Source organism: Euprymna scolopes, chromosome 36 (genome assembly GCF_053919585.1).
Source record: "Euprymna scolopes isolate OS-2025 chromosome 36, ASM5391958v1, whole genome shotgun sequence".
Lineage (NCBI taxonomy): Eukaryota > Metazoa > Mollusca > Cephalopoda > Sepiida > Sepiolidae > Euprymna > Euprymna scolopes.
In genome coordinates, this window is record NC_136517.1 from 85,574,630 (window position 1) to 85,596,262 (window position 21,633).

At 34.8% G+C, this 21,633-nt stretch overlaps 1 protein-coding gene across 1 annotated transcript in view; it reads right to left on the reverse strand.

Moving 5' to 3' along the window:
• Positions 1–21,633, reverse strand: part of LOC145260654 (chitinase-3-like protein 1) — a 69,945-nt gene that overhangs the window by 32,719 nt on the left and 15,593 nt on the right. Inside the window, exons 3-5 of the mRNA XM_080118991.1 lie at positions 17,952–18,131; positions 8,439–8,601; positions 1,965–2,058 (exon numbers count right to left, since the gene is read on the reverse strand). Coding sequence (XP_079975117.1) covers positions 1,965–2,058; positions 8,439–8,601; positions 17,952–18,131 — 437 coding nt within the window. The remainder of the gene's footprint in view (positions 1–1,964; positions 2,059–8,438; positions 8,602–17,951; positions 18,132–21,633) is intronic.

Below are 21,633 nucleotides of genomic sequence, written 5' to 3' on the forward strand. Positions count from 1 at the left end.
TGCATTTATTTTTTTAAACTGAATTAACTTCAATTAGGGCATTTTGATTTTTTCCGCATTCATTCATATGTCTCTTAATTAATAATTTCTTTTAATATTTAATTCCGACTTCATGTGAATCCAAGAAAACGCAGCATACAAAATTATGACAATCTCAAACACGTGCTACAAAAAACACAGAAACTACAGGGTGGAATGATAAAATTGTCGCCCCAGAAGAGACGATATGATTCCATTTCCGGTTGATTTGGCCAGTTGTGTACAAATCCCAAGAGCGATAGGAACCATCTATCATATCTGAAAGTGACACAATGTTCAACGAGTGAGATCGGAGATGCGCCACTGTACAACTCATGCTCTCTACTGATTCAAGTTATGACAGCAGGACGAATGCCAGCACCCTCAAAATGCATCGCTGAATTGCCACAAATAACAGAGGCATGCCCAGAGTGATAAAAACAAAGTTTTTGGACACGGTTATGGTCTTTGGTGTGGTTTTAAGTGAGAGTCACATCATGCTATGTCACATCTTCGAAGTCGGCTTGAAAGTCAACATCAAAGCGTAACTGGATGTGATGAAGAGTGTGATGATCCTCTACTGCAATCAGGTGGCCGCTGGAAGATCCTGGGTGGGGCACCAGGACTCGGCGCCAACCCATAAGTCCAAAGAGACCCAGGCTTGGCTTCAGAAGGAGTGCTAGAACTTTGTACCCTTCTCTCACTGCCCCTTTCTTCCCAACCTGGACCCACTTTTTTTTACACAGAAATGGATGTGATTGGGATTCGATCATTTTATATGGTCATAGTATTCTGATTCTGTGGGGTCATAGTATTCTGATTCTGTGGGGTCATAGTATTCTGATTCTGTGGGGTCATAGTATTCTGATTCTGTGGGGTCATAGTATCCTGATTCTGTGGGGTCATAGTATTCTAATTCTGTGTGGTCATAGTATTCTGATTCTGTGGGGTCATAGTATTATGATTCTGTGTGGTCATAGTATTCTGATTCTGTGTGGTCATAGTATTCTGATTCTGTGGGGTCATAGTATTCTGATTCTGTGGGGTCATAGTATTCTGATTCTGTGTGGTCATAGTATTCTGATTCTGTGGGGTCATAGTATTCTGATTCTGTGGGGTCATAGTATTCTGATTCTGTGGGGTCATAGTATTCTGATTCTGTGTGGTCATAGTATTCTGATTCTGTGGGGTCATAGTATTCTGATTCTGTGGGGTCATAGTATTCTGATTCTGTGTGGTCATAGTATTCTGATTCTGTGGGGTCATAGTATTCTGATTCTGTGGGGTCATAGTATTCTGATTCTGTGGGGTCATAGTATTCTGATTCTGTGTGGTCATAGTATTCTGATTCTGTGGGGTCATAGTATTCTGATTCTGTGGGGTCAATCAGATAAAGATAACAGTAGGCCTTTTGTTGAATACAAAAGGTTCGTCTCTCATGTGAAAAATAGATCAATTGATGCCTCCGTTCAGTTTCGAAAGACAAAGGATACCCCCTGCAAGTGCAGCTGCGCATGTAATTCTGTGGCAAGAGTCGCGCAATCCCTAACCACACCTCTCCTGAATCGACACTGTTTGAGTCCAGTAGCAAGGAGAAGTCCAGGACGACTGGAAACAATGCCGAGATAAGCGAAGAGCACATACAGCACCTGGAAGTCCCAAATGGTCACCCATCTAGTACTGAACAGGTTCAACTTTGCTTAACTTCGGTGATCCAGTGGGAACCGGTGTGTCAACGTGATTGGGCTGTATTCATGTTAAAAATAGAGTCATTGATAATCAAACTCGTGGACTGCTCAAAATGCTTTTGCGGGTTGGATCTTGCTGATGGATGTTGCTGACCCTTGTATTACAATGTTTTAATTCTTCATCATTACAGAGCATTACGTAGGTAAGTCCATAGGTAGGTACTGGTTCTTGATTTCGTAAGAAACAAAATGACAAACCTTCATGAGAAATGTGAATTTCTTTTTATCACTTATTTTACTGCCTCGTATACCAGGAAATTCCCAATCGACATCAAGCCCGTCAAATTTATACCTGGATAAAAAAGAAAAAACACATACAAGAATAAAATTTAAAAAAATACAAGAATAAAATTTAAAAAATACATACAAGAATAACATTTTTTAAAAATACAAGAATAAAATTTAATGTATATAACAAGAATAAAATTTAAAAAATATATAAAAGAAAAACATTTAAAAAATATATAAGAATAAAATTTAAAAAATATATAAGAATAAAATTAAAAAAATATACAAGAAAAAAATTTAAAAAATATATAAGAATAAATTAAAAAAATATATACAAGAATAAAATTAAAAAATATATAAAAAATAAAATTTAAAAAATATATAAAAGAAAAAAATTTAAAAAATATACAAGAATAAAATTAAAAAAATATACAAGAAAAATTTTTTAAAAATATATAAAAAATAAAATTAAAACAATATATAAAAAATAAAATTAAAAAAATATACAAGAATAAATTAAAAAAAAAAAACCATTCAGAGTAAAAAACTTAAATTTTACCCATGGAAGGGATTTTGCTGATTATGAATGACAAATTAAGGCACGACAAGAGATGACAACTGATCCTCTAGGTGTATCAGAATTTTTGTAGGAATTTTTGACACCCCTAACATGAAACTGCGAATAAAATATAAAAAACTCGTAATTTCTCTTTTAAACGTGGGTTGGTTATTTTCTTTATGGATTATACTTCCAAAATAAACTATTAAAGTTGTTTTAAAAGTAATAGAAATATTTTTTTTTATTTTTTAAAAAACAGTAATGAATTTTACGAACTCAATATTTTTCAATGTTTAAACTTAAAAAATCTATCAAAAGTTTTCTATTGATTCTATTTTTACAATATTTTCAGGGTCAATGTGAAATTTTATGCTCTTTCCAATAAACCGAATATAATATTTTAGACAAACGTTTTTTTTTTAATTCACGCCCCCCCCCATTTTCAAGTGTCTATTAAAAAGTAAATAATTAATTTACTCACCAAAGTGTTATATATCACAAATTGAAGAAAAAAGGTCAATAAAATAATATATTCAAATTTAAAACAAAAAAAGTAGTGTTTTTTAGAAATTTACCTGTAAAGTCCGAAGTTTAAAACATTTAAAAAAAAAAAAACCCACGTTGTTTGCTTTTTTTTTTTTTTTTTTTTTTTATGAAACCTTGGTCCTTGCTCCTTTAATTGAAAAAAATTAGGGGTTGAATTACATTTTTCGATGAGTTATAAGCTTGGAAAGACGGGGTGGAATTATTCACTATTTTTCACGAAATTTCTGACACACCTACTGATCATCCTGCTGCTGGTCCTATATTCGAGCAACCTGTGTTGTATTGTTGGTTCCGGAGCAATGCCAAAAGGTATGCTGGTCGATTATTATTATGATTATGTTTCGTAGTCTACATGGCGTGTCAGGTAAAATAGGTATTTTAGAATAAGATATTTATTTGCAATAACTTTGGAATGTTATCAAAAAGGAATTTTAGCTGACAAATTTTTTAATTTTCTAGAAACATTATATAAAAGCATCAGGTGATCTTTAATGTTACGTGCATTAATGGCGTGATTTTTTTACTTGGTGTCACCACATATCAAGGCCTGAAGATTAATGAATGTAAGTAATAGTTAATGATGTAAATTACAATAATAGATGTTTTTAAATATTTTTCTCAAATCTTTTCGTCGTAATTGATTAAAAATAATGAAATAACTAAAATCTTATTTCTTTTTTTAAAACAAAGGCGATATGTGTGCTTGTTGTTTGCTGACAAAATGCTATTTGAATGTTTTCATAAACCATTAGAAATAGTTGATGACTGGTATGCAAAATAAGGCGGCGTAGGAACAGAAACGTTAACATGTTTACATGTGTTTCTAAATAACATGGGTACGATTGAGGAAAAGATTCTTAACCTGAGAAGAACGGAGCAGAGATGTATTGTTAACTATTCTGTTCGTTCTCTCTATCAAAGAACGTTCATGTTTTTTTATTCTAAGTTATAAAGATTTGGTTTGGTTAATATGACAAATATGTAGTGGATTGATTTGTTTTAATGCGAAAAGAGATACAGATATTTTAATTTAACTTATTAACAGCCGAATTAGACTATTTAAATACTAGAACCTGTAAAAATCAATTACATAAAACCATTTACAAGTAAGACAAGGAGAGAGAAGAGGAAATAAAAACCACTTGAAATAATTATAAACTTTTATTTAAAGAGGGAAAAATAAATTGAAGAGGGAGAAAAAAGAAATAATAATAACAAAGTCTGAAGTTCACCTTTTAACAGTATAAAAAACTGTATTTTGACTGCAAAAAAAAAATGTCCCTCAAAGGTTCTAGTTCAGGAGAGAGAAAGAATAGAATTAAAAGATAAAGAAAAGATTAAGAAAGAGACAAAACTTACTTTGACGTAAGAATAGTTTTTTTTTTAGAAGCAAGGATAATTTATACGGAATTTTTTTTAGAGAGAGAAGAATTGTCATTCCTGCTTAAGATAGCATAAAAATAAAAAAAAATGTCTCGTTGGATTTCTTCTTTTTTATCAAACAAATCTGCATCTTCTTCAACTTTCTTTTACTCATATTTGTCGGCTTTTACTTGGGGATAAAAGCATTACTTGACCTGATGTAGCTTCGACAGCTTAGTCGAACAAAAAACTTGTTTCTTATTAGAGAAGGCTTTTTCTTCTTGCTGCACCATTGAAGATGATACATTTTCCTTTTCACTTCGAATATTTCCTGAGGAACAAGCAAATTATTGTTGTTTGCACTGTCATTTTTTTCATTCATCCCAGGTTTAACATTTGCACTTATTTCTTTTCTTCTAGACAAGACTTTTAACTTGATTTTTTAAAGACTTTTCTGTCTGAACTCAGCCGGCATTTTTCTCTTCATTTTCGTAACCTAAACGAAAATTTACCTCATTCAACTCAAAGTCAACCTTTTCTTATACGTTTCACCCTCCTCCCTCCTATAATATTTGCAAATGCTAGATGGGGGACCGGGCCAGGCAAAACCCAACTGGACAAAGCTGAGAGCATAAAATAAATAGTTAGAAACAATTTTTTATATTTTACTTTTGATTTAATTATCAATTAATTGTTTGATGGTATTTTTCTTGACAAAAATATTTTATTGGACTTTTAAAATATTTTTTCAAAAATTGTGAATAAACTGCATTCTTCTAAAGTGTACTTCGTGAATTTACATAAAGTTTCAATTTTTGTTTTGTTTATTTTACAAAAATACACTTACATCATATTTATATGTTATTATGATCAATAGATTTCAGTCTTACTAATTGTTTAAAAACAGTAAGTAGTACCAGGAATGGAAACTTAAGTTTTCAAAAATTGCAAAGAATTGTTTTTGGAATTGGAAATGAGGCTTATTTTTTCCGATTCCGATACCGATACTTTTTTTTTTTTTACAAGGTAATCACCACTTATCAAGGTCCGAAAGCCACTCGGGGATAAGGGTTATTTTGTGTGCAGTAATCAATGGGATAGTATCATAGTAATCGTTAGTATTGGAGATTTGATAAAGTGTCTTACTTCAGGGGGCGGTTCATCAGGAATTTGTTTATGTTGGACTTGAAGACATCCAAGTTGTAGTCAGGTGGGAAACAGGCAGATGGAAGAGAGTTCCACTGGCGAGCACTTCTAAGAAAGAAGCTTTGCCAAAGTTCTGATTTTTTCTGATTCCAATTATGATTCCTATTAATCGTCCTAACACTAGTTGGTAGGTGAGAGGTTTGGAGAGTATGGAGATGAGACAGAGTTTTCTGGCCCAATTCGTTCAACTTCTACAGGGTCAGTTTAGCAATGTATAGTCGGGCATTGTTGTGGAGGAGAATTTGGCCTTTTCTGTTGACTAATGCTGAGTGTTGTTGTTGAAGTTTCTGATGCATTTCATCAATTTGTTAGCATTACTTATACGCCGTAATGGATGAGACCGGTCGCAGACCACCAAACAGTCAACATGACCTTTTTTTGGTGCAACTCTGGTTTTAGGAAGTGTCTTGGAGTTTTGTCAGCGTCTAACCATTGAGCTGTGCATCACTGTTGTCATAAAGAACCCATTTTTCATCGCAAAGCCATAACCTGATCGAGAAACAGATCGTCCTTGTTGCATAAAACAAGAGAAGATGACGCTTCATAACAGCGTTTCTTTTGGTTGTTTTAAATTCGTGAAGCACACTTTTCTTAAGTTTTTTGTCTTTCATATCTCACTTATGTGGTTTAAAATCGTTGTATACGTTACGTCTAATTCAGAAACAAGTTCTCAAACAGTTGTGCATGAATTGTCTTCGACTAAGGGTCTTAATTGATCGTTATCAACATCTGATGGCCGGTCACTACACACATCATCTTCAGGACTCTTGTCGTCATCACAAAATTGCTTAAACCACCATTATGCTGTGCGTTCAGTAGTGGCTCTTTTGTCAAACGCTTCGTTGATATTGCAAGCTGTTTCAGCAGCTTTTCAGCCTAGCTTAAATTGAAATAAGAAAATTGTGCGAATTTGCTTTTTTCCATTGTGTATTCAATGATCTGTAAAGAATAGATAATTGTTTTAAAACGATTGTAATTTAAACGATTAGATAGAGCAGAAAACGCTCTTTAAAATAATATATAAAGTAAAGGTATTATAACAAAACCTTATTTGAAAATACATCATTTGAAATCAAAATTAAAAATCCTGTAAGAACCTAATACATACCTGCTTACCTAAATACATACAGTATCTAGTATTCTAAAATGTCACCCATCTGATACTGGCCAGGCTTAATGTAGCTTAACTTTGGTGATCTAACGTGTGTATCAGTGTGATTGCTACAAAGATCAAACGCCCCTCGAGGATGAGGGCTAACGGGATTGTCAGTTGGATAATAAACAAAAAAACAAACCTAGAAATGAACCTGAGGACCTTGCCCCCAAAATTCCCAATCCAGCCCTCCCTCTCCTGGAACATCTAAGACCAGTCAACTTACGCGACAACAATTAAAATTGTGGAGAAGCTGTAAAAAAATTAATTACAAAAGAGACAGGTATTCTCAAATAATTTTGCTACACATATTTTTATACTTTTTTCTTCCTCATCCTACACGGTGTCGAAAAAATATTATAAACATGCAGATAAGTAGTAGTTGGTTTCCGCATTCAAGGATTTTCCTTAATATTTCAACTTAATTAGTAGTGACAGTAGTAATTTTAACACACTCAATCAAAGAATTAAACAATCAATTAAACAATCAAAAAACAAGTAACCAAACAATCAAACGATAAATCAAACAATCAATCAAAAAATCAACTAATCAATCAAAAAAATCAAACGATCAAACAATAAAAATAATTAATCAAGCAATCAAACAAACGATTAAATAATCAAACAATCAAATAATCAATCAAACAATCAGACAATCAATTCAAAAAATCACAAAGAATCAAATAATCAATCTAAACGATCAAACGATTAAACAATCAATCAATCAAACGATCAAACAATGAAACGATCGATCAAACGATCAAACGATTAAACAATCAATCAAACAATCAAACAATCAAACAATGAAACGATCAATCAAACAATCATGATGCTACCAGATCAGGCTGTCTGAAGATATTGACTTCCTGACCTAAAATGCACCAAACATTTATGCTATTGTTTTTTTTTTTGTTTTCGACTTTCCCTTTACAAACCTCAATCACGTTATGCAAGGTCAAAAACCAAAAACAATTTTCCTCTCCAAAACAGCCAAACCAAACCAAACCAAACCAAATATCAGGAAAAAATATTTGAAGATCTGCATGCATGCAGCGGCCCTGCTATTTTAACGGCGTCGGCGACCACAGCTCTCAAAATTGTAGAACCGTGGTAATCTCGGGAAGGCAAGTAAAGACGGTAGTTTCTCCGTTGCTTTCCGTCTTGATTCGGGGGCGGGGTGCATCTCTCCTCATGAGTTAAACATGCCTCCAGATACCAACCTGGAAATTTCTACAACTCGGCGCGGTACATACAATGCCTCATCTTCCCAAATGGTCACTCATTTGGTATTTCCAATATCGGAGGTTAAATCGGCCAAAACATTGTACAAACAACACTGAAGATGAAAACAATAGTCCGAATAATCTGAATACTACAAATTATCAATCCTCATCTCAAAAATTCAGAAGTGTAAGACCATTCTGTAATTGGTTGGGAAGCAGATTTGTGGTATCTTGTTCTATAAAAGGGATTTTCCAGGAAAGAAACTTTGTTCATGGAAGTTCTGTTTGGTTTTTAGTCCAGAGATGGAAAAAGGAAAATGCATTTCTGTGGTTGTGTAGCTAGGCACATGAAAAAATATTATCCTTCCCACCACCCCTAAAAATATGGTACTTACTGCCGTAGATATTTGACAACGTTCTTCACCCAGGTCTTCATGACTTCCTGATTTTTAATAACAGATAGGAACGGTTTCGAGCCTATCTTCCATCCACCAACAGCTAAAAGGATCTTCAGTTTCGGATTCAGATTTTTAAGGCTCATTGTCCTTTTGTACAATCCTGTGAATTGAACAAATAAGATTTTTAATAAGTATGAGAAAATAAATCTAACAATTACAATAGTATTCAAGTGGTTAGTGTTAGCAATCAAGAGGGTCTATTTTGAGATTAATATCAAACGCAATATTATCTAGATATTTTATACTTTTCAGGGTTAGGGTTATATTATGAATGTTGGGACAATTAGCATGGCAAAATCTAACAATTACAATAGCCTTCAAAAGGTTCAAGCTAGGGTGAAAACTGCTGGGTACTTCAGCCTCATTTTCTGGGGGCAAAACAGGCAATGTGCTTCCAGAGATATACTGTTACCGATGCAAGAAGCAAGGACATGTGGCATCAAGGTGTCCGGGATGACCGCTTTGTTAGTAAATAATTTGGATCTGGTCCAACCTGACCAAGTTCACAGATGCAGTGCAGACATACCTCATGTCGTCACGTGCCGAAATAAATTGAAATCTGCTGGGTACTCCAGCCTCACTTTCTTTCTTACTTCGAGCCGGAACTTTCTTTAGGGAGGGACTTTTCTCTCCTCTCACCGTTTTCTTGGCTTGAGCAAAAGTACAGTTGGCTATCCGTTCGAGTTCGGTCTTTTATTCCTCTCAAATCTCAGGAATTCTCGCGGTTAGTCTCGCCCTCTTTCTCATAAAACCATCCATGTCTACCGCTTCTTCTTCTTACTCTTCTTCCTCTCTCAACCCCTGTGTGTTGACAGCAAACAGAACAGTCTTTTGGAGGTAAGTGCATTAGAAGAATTACTACTACATAGGGTTAGCATTCAAGAGGGTCTATTAGGTCATGAACTGTCATCTAGGCTTCAGCCTCTGTCCCATCGACGAGATATTGCATCCCTCTGCCTGTTCTACAAATACTTTAATGGTGTAATGTTCTGACGAACTGCAAACACTTGTACCTCCCCGACGTAACTACCCCCGACAAACCCGACAAGCTACTAAGTCTCATCCGTTTACAGTAGAGATCCCTAGGTGCAAGAAAGCCTTTTACTCCAATAGTTTCTTCCCCAGAACTGCGCGTCTTTGGAACTCCCTTCCGGGATTCTGCTTTCCCAACTGCAATGATATGCAGAAGTTCAAGTGTAATGTTAACAAACATCTTTCTACTCATCTCCCTTCATAATGACCCCACTAATTAAGTCCCTAATAGTAGCCCCCTGCTTCAAAGTGGCACTGTGCCTTGTTTGGGGTGAAAATTGAAAAAAAAAAAAAGAAAAAAAAAGATTATTACCAAACGCAATATTATCGACATATTATTTTATACTTTTCATGGTTACTATTATATTATTAGCGTTGGGACGATTAATCAGAATCAGAATCAGGAATCGAAAAAAGCAGAACTTTCTTGAGGCATCAGAATTGGTATCGGAATCGGAAAAATGTGTGCCAATTTTCTTATGTCGCGAGCAATTTCTTTAATTATCTTTTTTATTTGATTTTGGTTTTAGAAAAATCTTCCACCGCTGGGAGTAATAATAAAATAATAAATATTTATTGATTTTTAAACATCAAGTAAAGCTAAAATTTATCGACCCCACCCCTTCACAAGTGTGTTTTTACGTCTGAGAAAATATATGCACATTTAAGATGTGTGTTTATGGTAATGTGGGCACACAAAAAAAAAAAAAAAAAAAGAAACACTTTATAGTTAAATATTTAGAAATTTATGATTTTTAATAAGTATGACAAAATCTAACAATTACAATGGCATTCAAAAGGTTAGGGTTAGGTTTAGCATTCAATAGGGTCTAATTTGAGATTAATACCTAACGCATCGAGATATTATTTTATACTTTTCAGGGTTAGGGTTATATCTCTATCTACTATTATATAAAAGGAACTTTGTGTATTTGTGTGCCTGTGAATTCGTTCCCTATGGACTCGAAAACGGTTTGGTCGATTTTTATGAAATTTCCCGCAAAAGTGCTTTATGTGCCTGGCAGTGTTCTTAGATAGGTTTTGTGTCAGAATGTCTTTGATAAGAATCGGTAATTGATAATCGAAATAATCCAATGAGAAAAGGAACAGACGATTTTTACCATAGTTAACGCCCTTACACAGCCTTACATCACAAGTGCATTTGGGAAGCTTTATCACCATACTAGCCGAAAGACCCAACATATAAAATCAGTAGTAGGTTCTTTGATATGACAGGGGCGCATTCGAAATGAATGTTTCTATTTAAAGCACAATTGAAGCATGATATTTGATTTTTTATATTTTAAACTTTGATTCAAGCCACTATTGTAGTAATAATTTCGGTTTGTGTGGTAATAAAACTTCATCAAATGTCAATATTTATTGATTTTAAACTTCCAGTCAAACTAAAATTCATAGACCATCCCCTCACAAGTGTGTTGTTACGTTTGAGAAAATATGTACACATTTAAGATGTGTTTTTACACCTGTAATCAGGACAAAATACCCATTTTATAGGTAAATTAAAGAGATTTATAAAGAATCAGAATCAGTAATTATATCGGAATCAGTAAAAAAATATTGGAATCGTCCCCTCACTATATATTATTTTATATTTTCATGATTAAGAAAATATAGAATAACGTTTTGAAATCATTTGAGGAGATGGCACAGGTAACCATTTTACTTTCTTCTCAGAGGATCTCAAACAGCAATCAGCTCCATATGACACTGTCAATCATAATTGAGATTTTGTTGTTTTTGGTTTGCTCTGAATATTAAAAAAACTTGAAAAAAACTTTTTTTTTGTGATTATTTGCCGATTTTACAATATATTTTTTCTTTTGGGTTTATTTTTATTATTATTTTTGGGTGGGTGGGTGGATTTTTCAAAATAGAATTAGTGTTAAAGTGGGTAATCTTTGAGATCTAAGCAAAGGACAGATTCTTCGAGAAGGTGATTAATAATTGTATATAGGCGATAATATATATATATTTTTTAAAAATTATCCAATGATGGAAGTTTTGGAGTTAAAATCTATTTAGTTTTAAGTAGAACCCCCCCCCCAACACATTTTGATAATTGTTGCATCATGATATATATATATATATATATATATATATATATATATATATATATATATATATATATATATATATATAAATAAGAAGTAGCCATGTTTGTCTGACTGTGTGAGGAAAGATCTTTAGCAAACTACTTGAAATTGGATTCAGATTTTTAAGGCTCATTGTCCTTTTGTACAATCCTGTGAATCGAACAAATAAGATCTTTAATAAGTATGAGAAAATAAATCTAACAATTACAATAGTATTCAAGAGGTTAGTGTTAGCAATCAAGAGGGTCTATTTTGAGATTAATATCAAACGCAATATTATCTAGATATTTTATACTTTTCAGGGTTAGGGTTATATTATTAATGTTGGGACAATTAGCATGGCAAAATCTAACAATTACAATAGCCTTCAAAAGGTTCAAGTTAGGGTGAAAACTGCTGGGTACTTCAGCCTCACTTTCTGGGGGCAAAACAGGCAATGTTCTTCCAGAGATATACCGTTACCGATGCAGGAAGCAAGGACATGTGGCATCAAGGTGTCCGAGATGACCGCTTTGTTAGTGAATAATTTGGATCTGGTCCAACCTGACCAAGTTCACAGATGCAGTGCAGACATACGTCATGTCGTCACGTGCCGAAATGACTTGAAAACTGCTGGGTACTTCAGCCTCACTTTCTTTCTTACTTCGAGCCGGAACTTTCTTTAGGGAGGGACTTTTCTCTCCTCTCACCGTTTTCTCGGCTTGAGCAAAAGTACAGTTGGCTATCCGTTCGAGTTCGGTCTTTTATTCCTCTCAAATCTCAGGAATTCTCGCGGTTAGTCTCGCCCTCTTTCTCATAAAACCATCCATGTCTACCGCTTCTTCTTCTTACTCTTCTTCCTCTCTCAACCCCTGTGTGTTGACAGCAAACAGAACAGTCTTTTGGAGGTAAGTGCATTAGAAGAATTACTACTACATAGGGTTAGCATTCAAGAGGGTCTATTAGGTCATGAACTGTCATCTAGGCTTCAGCCTCTGTCCCATCGACGAGATGTTGCATCCCTCTGCCTGTTCTACAAATACTTTAATGGTGTAATGTTCTGACGAACTGCAAACACTTGTACCTCCCCGACGTAACTACCCCCGACAAACCCGACAAGCTACTAAGTCTCATCCGTTTACAGTAGAGATCCCTAGGTGCAAGAAAGCCTTTTACTCCAATAGTTTCTTCCCCAGAACTGCGGGTCTTTGGAACTCCCTTCCGGGATTCTGCTTTCCCAACTGCAATGATATGCAGAAGTTCAAGTGTAATGTTAACAAACATCTTTCTACTCATCTCCCTTCATAATGACCCCACTAATTAAGTCCCTAATAGTAGCCCCCTGCTTCAAAGTGGCACTGTGCCTTGTTTGGGGTGAAAATTGAAAAAAAACAAAAGAAAAAAAAAGATTATTACCAAACGCAATATTATCGACATATTATTTTATACTTTTCATGGTTACTATTATATTATTAGCGTTGGGACGATTAATCAGAATCAGAATCAGGAATCGAAAAAAGCAGAACTTTCTTGAGGCATCAGAATTGGTATCGGAATCGGAAAAATGTGTGCCAATTTTCTTATGTCGCGAGCAATTTCTTTAATTATCTTTTTTATTTGATTTTGGTTTTAGAAAAATCTTCCACCGCTGGGAGTAATAATAAAATAATAAATATTTATTGATTTTTAAACATCAAGTAAAGCTAAAATTTATCGACCCCACCCCTTCACAAGTGTGTTTTTACGTCTGAGAAAATATATGCACATTTAAGATGTGTGTTTATGGTAATGTGGGCACACAAAAAAAAAAAAAAAAAAAAGAAACACTTTATAGTTAAATATTTAGAAATTTATGATTTTTAATAAGTATGACAAAATCTAACAATTACAATGGCATTCAAAAGGTTAGGGTTAGGTTTAGCATTCAATAGGGTCTAATTTGAGATTAATACCTAACGCATCGAGATATTATTTTATACTTTTCAGGGTTAGGGTTATATCTCTATCTACTATTATATAAAAGGAACTTTGTGTATTTGTGTGCCTGTGAATTCGTTCCCTATGGACTCGAAAACGGTTTGGTCGATTTTTATGAAATTTCCCGCAAAAGTGCTTTATGTGCCTGGCAGTCTTCTTAGATAGGTTTTGTGTCAGAATGTCTTTGATAAGAATCGATAATTGATAATCGAAATAATCCAATGAAAGAAGGAACAGACAATTTTTACCATAGTTAACGCCCTTACACAGCCTAACATCACAAGTGCATTTGAGAAGTTTTATTACCATACAAGCTGAAAGGACCAACATATAAAATCAACAGTAGGTTCTTTGATATGACAGGGGCGCGTTTGAAATAAATATTTCTGTTTAAAGCACAATTTCACAATAATACTTAATTTTTTTATTTTAAACTCTAAATCAAGTCATTATCACCACACAACCAGTAATGCCAGGCATATAAAATCAACAGTAAGTTCTTTGATATGACAGAGGCGCGTTCGAAATTAATGTTTCTGTTTAAAGCACAATTGAACCATGATACTTGATTTTTGCATTTTAAACTTTGATTCAAGCCATTATATATAAAAATAATTTTATAAAATCAGCAGTAGGTTCTCTACAGTTCAATGTAGACTACAATATATTTTTGACTTAGTCATTGCAAGAGGCATGTAAGCTTCCTTTAGATGCATCGTAAAAGGTCTCCAATTAGAGCAGGCATCAATCGATTAGATTGAAAAATGGGCTATTTCGTAGATTTTGATGACAATAAAAATATAGGAGTGTGAAGCATTCATTGATCATCATTTAATCCCGGGCAACGTCGGGCCATACTGCTAGTTTTTAATAAGTACGACAAAATCTAACAATTACAATAGCATTCCAAAGGTTAAAGTTAGGGTTAACATTCAAGAGGGTCTATTTTGAGATTAATACCTGACACAATATTATCACAGTATTATTTTATACTTTTCAGGGTAAGGGTTATATTATTAGTGTTGGGACGATTAATTGGAATCGGAATCAGGAATAAAAAATTCGGAATTCTTTTGAGTATTGGAATCGGAAAAATGTGTGTCTATTTTCCGATGGCCAAAACGATTTGTTTAATTACTTTTTCTTATTTGATTTTGGTTTAAAAAAAATCTTCCACTGCTAGTAGTAATAATTTCGGTTTGTGTGGTAATAAAAGTTCATCAAATGTCAATATTTATTGATTTTAAACTTCCAGTCAAACTAAAATTCATAGACCATCCCCTCACAAGTGTGTTGTTACGTTTGAGAAAATATGTACACATTTAAGATGTGTTTTTACACCTAATCAGGACAAAATACCCATTTTATAGGTAAATTAAAGAGATTTATAAAGAATCAGAATCAGTAATTATATCGGAATCGGTAAAAAAATATTGGAATCGTCCCCTCACTATATATTATTTTATATTTTCATGATTAAGAAAATATAGAATAACGTTTTGAAATCATTTGAGGAGATGGCACAGGTAACCATTTTACTTTCTTCTCAGAGGATCTCAAACAGCAATCAGCTCCATATGACACTGTCAATCATAATTGAGATTTTGTTGTTTTTCGTTTGCTCTGAATATTAAAAAACTTGAAAAAAACTTTTTTTTGATTATTTGCCGATTTTACAATATATTTTTTCTTTTGGGTTTATTTCTATTATTATTTTTGGGTGGGTGGGTGGATTTTTCAAAATAGAATTAGTGTTAAAGTGGGTAATCTTTGAGATTTAGGCAAAGGACAGATTCTTCGAGAAGGTGATTAATAATAGTATATAGGCGATAATATATATATTTTTAAAAAAATTATCCAATGATGGAAGTTTTGGAGTTAAAATCTATCTAGTTTTAAGTAGAACCCCCCCCCCAAAAAAACACATTTTGATAATTGTTGCATCATGATATATATATATATATATATATATATATATATATATATATATATATATATATATATATATATATATATATATATATAAGAAGTAGCCATGTCTATCTGACTGTGTGAGGAAAGATCTTTAGCAAACTACTTGAAATTTTTCAGTCGTATTGTGAACAAGATGTTGTATGTCAATAACGTGGTTAATATGGTACAAGCTTCAACCAACTTGCTTGTGTTCAAGTTAAGTGCAGAGAGGTCGAAAGGTTATAACTGACTGGCTTCAAACTCATTGACTTCTATTGATGACGAGTTGCACCTGCATGCTAGCATGGGTCACGAGGCAGATCAGTGCATTTTGAGTGCGAACCGGTTAATAGGATTTTACCACCCCACATATGCACCTTAAAATAAATAAAGGACACGACCGTCTCCAAACAATAATATCGTTGTTTTGGGAGCCCCGCATGAATCGTCATGAGGGGCAGTGGCCAAGGAAAGAAGAAAAGGTATGTGTTGTAAGATCTCCTTATAGTCTGTATATATGTGACACACACACACACACACACACACACACACACACACACACACTCATAACTATATACACACATGTGCACACACAAAGACCGACGATCACGGCCATGTATTAATTATATGGAAATCACACAAGAATATATACACCTTCCCCACCCAGGTATATAACAAAGGGACCCTGACCCTGAAAAAGTATGTGCTATCATAGACATGGAACCACTATCGTCAATCTGCTGCTACTAGATCAGACTGTCTGAAGATACCGGTTTCCTGACCTAAAATGCATCAAACTTATGATGTTATTGGTTTTTTTCTTTTCCTTTTGCAAAACTCAATCATGTTCTGCAAAGTTAAAAACAAAACACGACAATTTTCCTCTACAAAACAACTAAACCAAACACGATAAATAAATATTTAAAGACATAAAGAACTTGGAACACAAAGACCAAAATTAATGAATTTGGCATTAACAAACACAAAAAGCGTTGGTATGGCCTTTAAAACCAAACCAAACCAAACTGAACCTAACTTACTTAACCGATCATTATAAATTTTGGGACAGAGCTGGTACGCCTAACGGTGCACAATGTGGGCTATATTTAATTTAATTCATGCAAATTAAGAAACATCCATTTCTCATGAAATTTTAACAATATTCAGACATCAATTAATAAATATTCCTGAAATTTAAGTTTTTCTGGAGTATTTTAAGTGTTTTCTTTTGGAGGCATAACATGCTCACAACCTTACAGATTTACATTAAACTAGCAGGGACACCCAACGTTGCCTGAGATTGAATGATAATCGACGAATGTTCCACACTCCCCTATATTTATTGTCGTTGAAATCAGTGAAATCGCCCATTTTTTAATCAAATCGATTGACTGCCTGCTCTAGTTGGAGTCCCATTGCGCTGCACCTGGAGGAGGCTATGCATGCCGCCCATCAATGACTTAGTCCACAATACATGTAGTCTACATTGCACTGTAGAGAACCTACTGTTGATTTTATAAAATTACTTTTATCTATAATGGCTTGAATTAAAGTTTAAAATGTAAATGTCAAGTATCATGGTTCAATTGTGCATTAAACAGAAACATTCATTTCAAATGTGCCCCTGTCATATCAAAGAACCTTTCTGCTTGTATGGTAATAAAACTTCTCAAATGTACTTGTGACGTTAGGCTGTGTAAGGTGTTAACTTTGGTCAAAATCATGTTCCTTCTTTTGTTGGACTTTTTTGATTGTCGATACTTATCAAAAACCTATCTAAGAACACTGCCAATCGCATTATATGAAACCCAGTCGTTTTCGAGTCCACAGGGAACGAACTCACACACACACTCACACATACACTCACACATACACACACACTCACACACACACTCACACTCATACACACTCACACACACATACACACATACACATACACACACACTCACACACATACACATACACAGACATACACACTCAACACATACACACACACTCATACACACAAATACACACAATCACACATTAACACACACATACACACACATTCACACACACACACACACTCACACACATACACACACTCACACATACACACACACACTCACACACATACACACACTCACACATACACACACACACACAGAGTCGAGATAGAGATAGAGATTTGATTCAAATTCATTAGACCATATTTCTTAAGACTCCTTCAATTTTAGATGTTTTCTAATTTTAATCAAAATTGGAATAAGGATTCCAGACGTGAGGTTTAGTATCATTATATCTTAATTTTGATCTTTGTAAGTAGACATAAAACTGGTGCAAGTCTGTTTCGTTCAACGAATTAATTTTACCCAATCTTGGGACGGCTAGTCATATAAAAATGCCAACTTACCGTCAGGTCCGAGATCATTCCAATTGTTTGGTTTCAACTCGCGTCCGTCCTCTGATATGTCGACGAAAGCAAATATCAGATGCGTGCAGAGGAACGGGTCGATATGCTCCGGCCAGAATTTTCCGACACCTGGACGGGAATTGGAAGAACTGCTGTAGTAACAGAAGATCTTTTTTCCACCTGGAATTAATAAGAAATTGCATTCTTGTTAGAAAGAAATAAGTTTTTTATTGTTGCAATATTTTGGGCTTATAATGGGGTATATATTTAATTGCCGCCCACATCGGCAATATTTGGCACAAGGCCTGGAAAGTGGGATACCTGCAGGCTCCCCTAAAGGAGGGGCACTCCTGCAATTTTAAAAATTGCCTGAGTAACCCCGTCGGCATTCCCCGGTCGGGGCGCCTCAGGCAGCAAGCAATAAACTTGCCCCACCGGAAAGCTCGGTGGCATGGCCTGGGAGGGTGGACCTCCTAGGTATTACCCAGGCGGTGTACCTCAGTCCAACAGGTGCTGGGCCGGTTCCCAGCCCCTCACCTGTTGGGCTGAGTATCAAGTGACGAATCCTTGACTGGTGCTACCCTGTCTCCTCGCAGCCGAAGCCGCTAGGAGATACATCCCATCATAAAAGGTTTATAATGGGGTATGATCCCACACAGTCGGACGATTCTATTTATAAACGATGCTGCTAAAAACTGACGAATCAAATAATTCACGTTCTGCTACAAACCAATCAGAAACCAGAATTGCTTCATAAATATTAAACCTTTTCTGGAGCAATTTCACATGTTCTTTCCCGGGTTTCGACACGGTAAGAATATTTTGTTCTGTGGAACTGTCTACTACAAACAAGTCACCTCCCAGGACTTGTGTGGAACAGCAAACCATCTGAAACTGTTCTGAAACTCAAAATGGCGTCCACTTCTAGACTTATCAAGTTCTAAAGACTACTCGAGGATAAGGATTAATGAATGTCAGGTGGCCCGCAAGACAACACTGTTATGATCAGTAATGATGAAACTTGGGTAGTATTTGTTTATTTAAGAACTTGTTTACATTAGGCTTGAAAGTGGCCGTGCTATAGTCAGTTGAGAAGCAATCTTGCAGTATTGGGGTCCCTACACAGGTAGTTCTAGGAAAGAAGCATTTACTTTTAGGCACAGATTGATAAGAAGGAAAAAGAAACAATCTTAGAACTTAGTGTTACCAATGGTGCCGGGTTAAATAGAACTGAGAGGGAAAAGATAACGAAATACCAAGGTTTTATGTACGATCTAAAAAGAAACTGGAATCTTAGGAAGATCTCCTTTATTCCAGTAATCATAGGAGCAACCGAACTTGTGAAAAAGAATTTAAAAAAGTACCTGGTAAATATACCCGGTGAACCAAGTTCAAGAGATACAAAGAATTACACTTAAGGAGTTTTTTTTTTTTTACTACATTTTTGCCACTTATTAAGGCCTAAGAGCCACTCGAGGATAATGATTGATTAGTATCAGGTGAGATAACACCACGATGATCGGTTATGGTGGAACTTGGACAGTGTTTGTTTATTTACAAGGACGGCTCAGCAGGAACTTGTTTACATTAGACTTGAAAGTGGCCATGCTGTAGTCAGCTGAGAAGCAGTCTTGCAGTATTGTGTTCCACAGACGGGTAGTTCTTGGAAAGAAACGTTTACTTTTAGGCACAGATTGATAAGAAAGTAAATTGTTGGCAGTTGTTGTAGACAGACGAGTGTCTGCTGCGAATGTTCTACAGAAAGGAGGGGGACCATAGATAGGAGCTCAGTCGAGCATCTGTTATGAAAATAACGATAGAGCAAAGATAGACTTGCAAGGTCTCTTCTGTCAGAGAGAGGTACTCATCCACTAGATTTCCGAGACAGTTTTGTACCCTGTCAGGGCAGGAAAATATACTCTTTGCGGCACCTCCCCAGATGTGGCAACAGTACGTCATCTTATGACGTATTTGATTCTTATATGTTGTCCCCCCCCCCCATCCATCGCCGGGAGGTAATTTGGTCACTCGCGGAAGGATACAGGGGAAGGGGACAATAATGCAATTCGCGAGAACTTGCTCTCTTTCGTCGGTGACAACCATAGGGTAAGGAAGCATATTTTTGTCTCTCTGTAAAAGAGGGGGGGGCACCCCCTCTCGCCTAATACGATAAGTAGTTAGGGTTAGTTAACTTTTTTTTTTAAAGTTTAATTGTTATGAGTTGTTAATCGTTTTTATTGTATTAGGTTGGTGCAAAAACAATGTCGCTTTTCATCAGATATATATATATATATATATAACGATTTGATCACTGTCTGCCTGACGTAATGAACATTTAAATTAAAATGTTTAAAATTCAACGCTATTTCACATGGTTAATAGTAGCTGAATGGATACGGCCTCCGCTAATCGAGCCAGAGATGTCTCGTGTCGCGGGGTTCAAATCGTTCGACTGGTAGTAATCGTGACACCCTGCACTGAAGAATCCCGAAAGGATGAAACACTAGTGTCTGTGGGTATTTAATTATTATAGTAAAAAAATAATATATATATATATATATATATATATATATATATATATATATATATATATATATATATATATATATATACACACACACACGCGCGAAAAAAAACGACATTATTTTTGCACCAACTTAATAATATATTGTGAATATCTTTTGTAAAAATAAAATATGTAAGATTCTCTTATATATATTACAATCTGTGTTGCGTATTCTTTAACCTGCTTTAAACATCAAGACTTAGTCTTCCGGCTTTCCAGCCAGAATCTAACAGGAAGAAGTCATCATTGAGGAATGGAGAAGCACTCGAAGAAGAAACTACACCTAATTTACTCTTTATAAAAGACTAAGTAACTATACTCATAGTTATATATTTTACAATTTGTTGTCGCCGTTCCCATAGCTGGGAGGTGATTTGTCACTCAGGGAGGGATACGGGGAAAGGACAACAATGCAATTCGCCACGACTCATTGTCTTTTTCAGCAGGCAAGCACGAGGTGAGCAGGCATAATTTTTCCTCTCTGAAAAGCGGGGCACCCCCTCTTCTCCAGCAGTTAGTTAAGATTAGTTAAGTTCTTAAAAAGTTTAATGGTTAAAAGTTTAATGGCTATGAATTGAGTTTAAGGGTTATGAATTGAGTTTAAGGGTTATGAATTGGGTTTAAGGGTTATGAATTGAGTTTAAGGGTTAAAAGTTTAATGGTTATTAATTGTCTTTTTTTAATTGTAAAATATTGTGAATATTTTTGTAAAATAAAATAATTAAGATTCTTTTATATATGCTGCGATCTGTGTAGCGTGTTGTTTGATCTGCTTTAAACATCAAGACGAGATCTGCCACTCTTCAGAGCGAGAATCCAACAGGAAGAAGTCATCATCGAGAAATGGAGAACCACCCAGAGAAAAGAAGTCGCACCCAATTTCAGGTATGCATTCAGTCTTTGCAAAAAGACTTCCACAAGAATATACACATGGCGTTATAAAGGAGTTGCCATAAAAGATTATCTTCGTTAATAAAAATAAGGAATCTATCCACCTTATTTTTTTCTTTGTAACATAATAATTTGAGTTTGTGACATAACAATTTAATCTTGTGACATAACAATTTAATTTTGTGACATAACAATTTAATTTTGTGACATAATAATTTAATTTTG